Below are 9,151 nucleotides of genomic sequence, written 5' to 3'. Positions count from 1 at the left end.
TGTGCAAGTGGAACGAAGTCAATAGCACTCTTGTGTCCGCCGCCCACTTTTTAAAAGTTGAAATCAACCATGTTGTGGTTTGGTTGCTCAGTCGTGTCCGACTCTTTTGTGACCCCCTGGATGTAGCCTGCCAGGCTCCTCTGTCCGTGGGATTTCCCAGGTAGGAATTCTGGACTGTGTTGCCATTTCCTTCTCCATGGGATCTTCCCGTCCCAGGGATTGAACCTGAGTCTCCTGCATTGGCAGGTGGATTCTTTACCGAGTCACCAGGGAAGCCCCCAAATGAACCATGGGGCTCCATCAATTTCCCGCAACCCCCCGACCTTGTTCCCACCCCTGTGTGGCAGGGTGGCTTCGATTCTGTTTTTAGCTTGGCCGAGCCCATCGACCCCCTCCCCGACCTCCCCGCTCTGCTGGGTGCCTTTCCTGTCCTTGGACTCAGGGGCTGACAGCTGGTTTGGGGGGACCGGAGGAGAGGATGAGGGCATGCTGAGTGTGACAATAGGGGGGGCTTTGTCCAGGGGCCAGGGTGCGCCTCCGCTGACCTTGGAACCGGGACGACCGAGGGGAGGCAGTTTCCTTCTCTCTCTGGCCTGCAGGTTTTTAATGTCTTCTTTGTTGGTTTGGGGCCCTGGAGACTGCGCTGAGGGGAGAGACTTTCGGCTGCTCCCTCCCTCCCGGACAAAAAAACGGTGCATGCTTTTCCTGTTTAAACAGGGCACAGTTGTGAAGTGCCCTGACTGCATACACCGAGGCCCGGCAACGGCTGCAATAAATCAATAGGAAAATAGAAGCTGCCAGTTAGACTAAACAAGTGCATTTGCAAAGACGGCTAGCTCTCATTAATCACTCTGACAGTCCTAAAAACACATTTCCCCTTTAATGACTGTATTTGGATAATCAGTGCTTTTTCCTCCTCAGTCAGAGTTTGAGTAACAGACAGCTGGTGTTATTACGGGCCATCAGGGAGGGGGTGTGGGGTTTAGGGTCGAGGGGGAGCCGACCACTGGAGGTCTCCTCGTAGGGGCCGGGCTGCCATGCGATAATGAGGGGGAGCTTTTGTGCTGTCATTGATGGCTCCTGGGCAGCCATGTGCAAGTTCCTCCCCAAACTTTGACACCCACCTGCATTCTGTGGACACAAAAGCCTCAGGGTGGGGTTTTGGCGGGGAGGGGTTGGCAGGTTTCACCTGGCTTGGGGAGGAGGCAGCCAGGCGAGGAGCTGGGCCCATGTGATCTGGCTTTGTTTCCGTGAGGTGACTTTGGCTTTCAGGAGGAAAGTTTGAAACCCGGGACATTCCTCTTTATAAATGATGTAACACATTAATGCACAGCGCATTATGAAAATGGTAATTCAAACCCATAGTGCTCCAAATTAAACCATACATTATCGGATGCACTCAACCATCTATTTTGCAAAAAGACAGGATGAATGAAATCAAGTCAAACAGAAAACTGGAGTGCAGCTTCCCCTGCAGAATGATTAATATAGGACAGAGTCACGGCATTATTGGAAGACGGATTCCACGGAAACCCAGACATCCATCAGGAAGGGGTTAGTTCATATGCTGAGAGACACATCCCAAGATGCTGGAGAGGCTAGGGCAGCTAGGGCTGCAAAGGATGGAGGCCCCTGCACCCCACACCTCCCCCGTGGGCTGCAGATTCTCCGAGGATGGGTTTGAGGGGTGACTGGGAAGTTAAAAACAACCCCCTGCAATTCTGTTGAGCAATATCTGAGGGTGAGTGAGGCCTCCCCACCCTTCTCTTCCTCTCCCTGCTGTCCATGAGGCCACAAAAATAACCAGGCAGGAGGTGTGAAATTATGACCCCGAGCCAGGAACGTCCAGTGTCTAAAGGTCCAGCTGTGTGGCTGTCACCCTTCCCAGTGCCTGGGGAACACAGGCCCCCGGTTCTGGCGCCTGGAAGAGATTAGGAGGAGGGGCGGGAGGAGGGCTAGAGAAAGGAGGAGGAGGTGGAGCCATGGAAGGTGGAGGTGATGCTGGAGCACAGAGTTGCCGGATGAATTATTTATGCAAATGAGCAGCTGGTGGGCAGCATTATGGCTCTGAAAACAGCAACTTTGTTTCTGTAGCCCCTGCAAGTAACACACTACCCCCCCCTCCACCCCCAGCCCCAGTGAATGAAAACAGCCACATGTCTTGGGACCCTCACCCTTTTATGGTGGGGAGAGCTGGTGGCGGAGGGGGAAACCTGGGCCACTCCAGGCTACAGTGCCTGCCTGCCCTTTGAGTCACAGTGGGAGCTGGAACCAGCCTTTCCAATCAGGCCAAAGGCATCCTTCCTGGTCTGCAAAAGCCAATGATACATTTTCTGGGGGAAACCTCCTCCTCTGAGGAGTTTCTAATGTGCATTCTCATACCTTTCCTGAAGCCAAGTACCTGGAGACAACTTTCTTTCATTATATGGGGAGATACCAAGTCTCTTCCTTTCTCCTGTCCCAACAAGGGGAGCCTGTGGTCCTTAGGAAGGTCTGAAGACCATAGTGTTAGTCGCTCAGTTGTGTCCGACTCTTTGCGACCCCATTGACTATAGCCCATCAGGCTCCTCTGTCCACGGACTTCTCCAGGCAAGAACACTGGAGTGGGTTGCCATTTCCTTCTCCAGGGGAATCTTCGCCACCCAGTGATCGAACCCAGGTCTCTTGAATTGTAGGCAGATGCTTTACTGTCTGAGCCACCAGGGAAGCCCCTGACCATAGTTTAAGAGAAAAGTTTAACTCCCCCTGCGGAAGGAGCAATTTCCAGCAGTTTTAGCAGGCATTAGAAACAAACAAAGGTACCTGAAAGAAAGAGGGAGATTTGAGAGGAAGGGAAGATTAACCAAGAGCAAACAAAATAACAGAGATAAAGAAAAAAATGAAGCAAGTAGCTACAGTTCAGTTCTTTTGAAGCTTGGGGCCAGTTTGAACTCTGAGAAGTCCGGTAAGGATGATCCCTCAGGAAGACTCTGAGCTCCCCTCAGGGGCGACTTCTTCAGGGCCTCCAGCCTCTCCCTTACCCTGTTTATCACTGTGGGCAAGGATGCCAGCAGACCAGGTTCCTTCCCTGGGGACACATACAGGCTCTTACTCCAGGAGTACTATTTTCTGCGGAAGATGACTGAGGTTCTCTTGACTAGGGAAGGAATTTTGCCCAGAAACAAAGCTATAGGGGCAACCCCTCAAGTCCCAAACCCCACAAAACATCTTACGCTGAAGTTCTGTCAAATCCCGAGGGAATGACGCCCGATGAGTCCAAGACCCACCCTGTGAGGAGTTTGGGGCCATTTGTGGGATGAATCAGCGCAAGCAGAGACCCCCGTGACCTCTGGGTCTCCGGACATTTCTAAAGCACACAGTTTGTGGAGCAGGAATTGCCCTAAAGCCGCATTCTTCACCGAGAACGTCAAGCAAAACAACACGAATGGCAACAACAGCAGCTCCCAAAGCTGCGAGGCGCCTGACGCAGAGGAGCGCGGCTCGGAGGGGACAAGGGGGGCATTTTTCAGCGCGCCCAACAGGTGGCTCCATGCCTTAGGCGCATAAGGCCGAGCATCCAAGCCCCGAGGCCCGCTGCACCCCGAGAGCTGGGCGCCAGGCGTCCTGCATCAGGAACTTGCGAGGGGCCAGCCTCAAGGCGCGCCCCCTGCCCCGGGGAGGGTGGGGTGGGAACGAGAAAGCACCAGGGAAGACGCGCAGGCCCCGAGGCCCCTTGGTCCCCTCCTCCGGACCCCGGAGACTCCCAGCGCAGTAGAGGGGTGCTCCGGCCCTTTCCTTATCATCCTGAAAAACAGCACCCTCGCTGTCGCCTGCTCAAGGATACAGAAGCCAGTATCTATCGTGCCAGCTCAAGAAAACGGGGAAACCGAGGGTGGCTTCTACATGCCGAGTCATTGCCGCGCCTTCTCCGCAAATCCCAAACTGGGGGCGCAGACGGCTGGGGCCCACAATCCAGCGCTAGGCTTAGGAAGTCCCCAAGCTGTGAGCAGCGCCCTTCGCGGCAGGTGCGTGTACCCGTCCTTGGACTTCAAGGTGCATGAAAGGCACTGCCAGGGAGAGGAAATCCTCATTTTTTGAGTGCGAAGCGCGGAAGGCGAGTTTGCGGCGGGCGCCAGTCGCTCGCCTCTCTGCCACCAGGTGGCGCCAGAGGCACGTCGTCTTCGCCGGCCCGCGGGGCCCAGGGACGGTGCTGCGGAGTCTCTGAGCCCCGGATCTTGGGTCCCTTCTCCGCCCCTTGAGTCTCGAATCTAGGCCCTTATCTAGAGGAAAAGTCCTCTTGCACACACTCTCTCCGCCCCGTCCCCAGGTGATGTCAAGGCCTTTGAAGTGAGCTTGGGAGCTAAATAACCGAGTTGGAAAAAAAAAATGGGGGGGGGGGGGATTTTATTATTTGTAGTGCGCTGGCAGTTTGATTTTCTCCCTCACCTCCCACATTCCCCTTCCTCCCCCACTTTCTTGAGAAAACCCATTAAACTCGTCCTTGAACGGAAACCCGAGAAGGAAACCATAAGGTGTTTTCAATGAGAATAAAAGAAGGGCATCTGCTTAGGTGTCTGGAAGTGGGCCGGTGGGTGAGGCAAGACAGAAACACACCACGGTGTGAATATAGCCAAGTACTCCATTTATTAACAAAATAAGTCTTACCAAGGGAGAGCTCTATTCATCTCAAACGGGCCCCGCAGCCCCCTGCATCAGGCCCAGAGGGTGGGAGGGAGGGGATCGGGAGAAGACCCTGGGCCGAGTCTTCGATCCCAGTAACTGAGGGAGCCCACGGCCAACTCTGGGGACTCTTGGGTCAGGCCTGGGAAGGGGTGACGGGCTCTGCTGTGATCCGTGTGCTCCCTGACTCCCCTCCCACACCCCCAAAGGTGCTAAAAGGGTTGTATTGCCAGCTGATACTGCCACTGGTCTGCTTTGGAAGGATCTAGCAAGAATCACCGACCCAGCCCCCATCGCCAGGACAGGGACCCCTGCCCCAATTATCAGAAAAAAACAATGACTATTAATGCACTTCGCAAACTATAAAGAGCAAAGTTTCATGCCAGCAGGGCCTTCTAGGATTTTTACTTGAATGAGATGAGCCCTGCCGGCCCCCTCACCAGCAGGCCGTGGGACCACCCCGGGGTGTTTGGGGCCTTTCAGAGTCTGGAAAGGGGAAAGGCTATTGGAAGACTCTCCAGCCACTGACTCGTGCTCAGAGCAAGATAGGGGAGAAAGGCTCTAATTTGGGGGACCAGGGAGCAGACCAAGGAGCCCAGAGGGGAAGAGAGTGGCAGGGGAGTGGTCACAGGGCAGAGTCCCGGGGCCACAGAGCTCAAGACCTCCAGCCCCCAAGGTCGCTCCCAACACCCCCGAATGCGTTACAAAAAAATACCTCCTCTCTGTTACTTGTACAAAGAAAAAAAAAAAAATCCAATAACAAACCAGAACCTCGAATGGACGGAAACAAGAAGGAATGAAGGGCAGAGGGGCGGGGCAGGGAGGAGGAATCGTAGTTTGAACGTTAGGAAGCATGCAAGCAAGTCCCCCCGGAGAGAAAACAAAAAGAAGCTCCCACGCTGCCCCCTCCTCCAGGTAAAACCAAACCAATCCAAAAAAAAAAAAAAAAAAAGTGGCAAACTTACATCTAAGAAAAAATAAAACAGAAAAGAAAGGCAGGGGGGCGGGGGGGGCATGTAGTTACTGGTGTGATTAATATTATTATTCGGGGAGGGGAGGGGCGAACAGACTCTTTGCATACCATTGACTCGTGTGGGTCGTTAATGCACTTATATTCCCAGCTTGTAAGCTAACATTATAGTAAATAAATACACAGTCCGGTGGGGAGGGGAGGGATCTGGGAGGTGGGGGGGGGGGGTCCGGAGGCGGGGGCAGGCGGCGGGGGGCTGCAGCGGCGGCGGGTGGGGCGGGAGGGCGCGGGAGGAGGCAGGGCTGTGGTTACTGGTACCCGAGTGCCGAGGCGGAGGCCAGTCTCTGTCCGTACAGCGCGTACGGTGAGTAGTAGGGTCCGGCTGTGGGCAGCGACGGCACGGCCAGGCCCCCGGCTGTGGACAAGTGGCTCTTGCCGTACGGGTGGTACCGGCTTAGCCCCAAAGTGTGTGGACTCCTCAAGGACAGCGACCCCGGGCTGCCGGGGGCGGCGGGCGGGGGCAGGTGCAGGTGGCAGGAGGCGGCGGCCGCAGCGGCCGCGGCGGCGCTGCCCAGGCCTGAGGCCCCCGGGTAGGTGGCCAGAAGTTTCTCGGCGCCGGGCAGGGCTGTGTGAGTCCGCAGGTGGCTGAGCAGCTCCTCGGAGGTGGCGAAGCGTTTGTCGCACGGCCCGCTGGCCGCCACCCAGTTGCAGCTGTGCGGCAGCGGTTCGTTCTGCAGCATGAAGCCGTAGGTGTAGAGCGGGTGGCCCGGGAGCGCCGCCTGGGCGGCGCTGGACGAGAGCGCAGCCGGCTGCAGCGGGTGCCCCGGGTACACCAGCGGGTAGCCCCCCGCCTTCAGGCCGGGCCCGGCCGGGTCGTGCGCGCTGCACGTGGAGCAGCCCGAGCCGCCGAGGTGCGAGGCGCCGTGGTAACCTCCCAGGCAGTAGGGGTCTCGGCATAATCCCTGCAGGAAGGACGGTGGGGAGGCCCCGGTGAGCGGGCTGGAGCTGGGGGGCTTGCCCGGCGGCAGGCCCAGACCCCCCGACAGCTGGCCTCCCACGAGGCCAGACTTGCTGGGATCCAGGCCAGGCACGAACTGAGACGGGTAGCCGGCGTAGGCGCCCACGATGGAGCCGTGGTAGCCGATGCTGGAGGGAGGCAGAGGGAACACCGAGTGACCCGGCTTGTAGGGCGACACCGGCGCCACGTGGCCGGCCCCCACCAGCGCGGAGGGCGGCTCCGACTTGCGCCCGGAGGCCCCGGGCTCGCCGCCGCCGCCACCGCCGTGAGGGCCGGGGTCCCCGCTGCTGCTGCGGCTCACGGCCGCCGGCTCCGGGCTGGGCTTGGACTCCTGGTCTTTCTTATCCAGCTCCCCGCTGGCCCCGGTCTTGCAGTCAGAGTGGTGCGGGGAGCCGCCCCGGGAACCGCCAGGGGAGGACGAGGACGACGAAGCGGAGACCGGCGCTCCATGCGGGGGGAAGGGCGTGCAGGCGGCGCTGGGCACCCTGAAGCCCGCCTTGTCTCCCGGGGACAAGGAGGAGGAGCTGGAGGAGCTGGAGGACACGGAGGAGGAGCCGCTGTCCTTGCGGGAGTCGCCGCCCCCGGAACCCTTGGAGTAGGGCTTGAAGCTGGACTTGTCCTCGGCCGGGGAGTCCCCCAGCTGCTTGAGCGCCGCAGAGGCCGAGGCGGCGCCGGAGGCCGAGCGGCCGGGGTCCTTCTCCGCTCCCAGCCCGTTGGCCGCCGCTACCGAGTTGAGCTTGGACGAGGGCGGCGGGTCCGGCTTGCCGATCTGCGAGCAAGTCTGGGCCAGCAACGCCAAAGGACTCTTCTTGGCGTCCAGCTGTGGGAGACAGCGGCAAGGGGAGGGAGAAGGGGGTGAGACCAGGGACCCACGGAGCAGCCGGGGGGGTGGGGTTACCTGGGGGGCAGGGTGGGTGAGATGGGAAAGGAGGGCCTCGGGGAGACCGGCTGCGAGCGGGGGGGCTGAGCGCAACTGCGCTTACACTGCGCGTCGGTAGTGGTGGGATCCCTCGCTGCCCCGGGTCCCGGAGGGCGCCGCAGGCCCTGGGGAACGGGCCGAGGAAGGCGTCCACCGAAGGCCACCCCGGTGGAAGGTGACTTCTCTGGAGTCGGGGCTGGGGGAGGGGCCGTGACTCCCCCCTACTCTCTCATCTCGTCCTCTCTAGGCCCGGGTTAAAAACTTATGCCTTCAGTTTGGGGAACTTCGCTTAGGACGGGTTTCTGGCGGTGACGCCGCGGGGTAGGAACAGGGGAGAAGCTGGATCTTGAGCCTGGGCCGCCGCGGGCGCTTTCTTCGGAGCCCCCTTCCCTCCCGGGGAGGGCCCCCAGGGGAGCGGGAGGAAGAAGGAGCCGGGGTCGGGAGTGCCGGGGCGTTGTGCGCTCCAACCGGATGGGGCAGAAGCGGAGTGGGACGGGGGAGGGAGGTGGCGATCGGGCTTCAAAGAGAACAAACCCGGGTGGAGAGGTGGGGGTGGGGGGCCGAAAAAAGCCCAGGAGATAGACTCTCTGGCCTGGGGACTGGGTGCCGAGGAAAAGTAAAGGGCCCAGTGGACACTCCAAAAGCAAATCCAATCCGAGAGAGGAAACGCGAAGCTCCGAAGGGCGAGCGTGGAAGGGGAACCTTCTCCCCCGGGGAGAAGCCCGGGGGGGAGAACCCAGTGGGCTCCGATCCCTCTGTATCTCCGTCCCTCCTCTCACTCCGTCGGCCAGTGGGGCCGGACCCAAGGGTCGCACCGAGCCGCGGGGCGCAGGGAGCCGGGCAGTGGTGGGCGGAATGGGGCGGGCGCTCGGCGGGCAGCGACCAGGGGACTGACCTCGATGGGGCTCACGGGCGTGGAGGACAGCGGCTGCAGGTACTCCGGGTGCAGGAGGTGGCCGGTGTGAGCGCTCAGCATCTTCAGTACCCGGATGGGGAGCCGGTTCGCCTGGCGCAGGGGGTCCGCCGGGGGCAAGAGGGACACCGCCGCCGGCCTCTTCCCGCCGCCGCCGCTGCCGCTACCGCTGCTCTCGGGTGTCCTTGGGTTAGATCCAGCGGGCGAATCGCTCATTTGGAGGAGGCAGTGCCGCTGGGGGGGCGGGGAGGGCGGGGGCGCACCGGGGAGGCGAGCTCCCGGGGCGGGTGGGCTCGCTCCGTAGCTCTGAGCGCGGTGCAGCGGTCGCCGCGTCTCCACCCCTCCTCCTCCTCCTCCGCTGCCGCCGCCGCCGCCACCGCTGGCCCGGGCGAGCAACACAAAAACCTTCGCCTTCCGCGAGCCGCACGTCAAATAGCCGCGATCGGCAGCCACACTTCAAAGGGATCGCCGCGCCCGCCCAATCGCCGATCTCGCCGGGACCCCGGGGCGGGGAGAGCGCCCGGCGCCGCCGGTGGGCGGGGAGAGCCTTAAAGGGGCCGCGCCCGCGAGCCGCGGCGCCGCGGCCTGGCCCCACCGCCGGCCTCCTCCCCTGCCCCCAACCGGGCCGCCCCGGGCCCCGGGGTCCCGGCGAGATCAGGGCTTCTCCGGGGA

At 60.6% G+C, this 9,151-nt stretch overlaps 1 protein-coding gene across 1 annotated transcript; it reads right to left on the bottom strand.

Annotated features, from left to right (window-relative positions):
• Window positions 1-4,600: 4,600 nt before the first annotated feature.
• On the bottom strand, window positions 4,601-8,926 carry ZNF703 (zinc finger protein 703). The gene is made up of 2 exons (XM_086380196.1): window positions 8,462-8,926; window positions 4,601-7,467 (listed from the first exon to the last, which is right to left on the bottom strand). The coding sequence occupies exons 1-2, from the start codon at window positions 8,693-8,695 to the stop codon at window positions 5,938-5,940; spliced, it is 1,764 nt and encodes a 587-aa protein (XP_086236322.1). The 5' UTR covers window positions 8,696-8,926; the 3' UTR covers window positions 4,601-5,937.
• Between the last annotated feature and the right edge of the window lie 225 nt (window positions 8,927-9,151).

This window comes from Bos grunniens, chromosome 27 (genome assembly GCF_055505025.1).
Source record: "Bos grunniens cultivar Pamir isolate PY7600 chromosome 27, Bosgru_T2T1.0, whole genome shotgun sequence".
NCBI lineage: Eukaryota > Metazoa > Chordata > Mammalia > Artiodactyla > Bovidae > Bos > Bos grunniens.
This window is presented reverse-complemented; position numbering and strand designations above follow the sequence as displayed.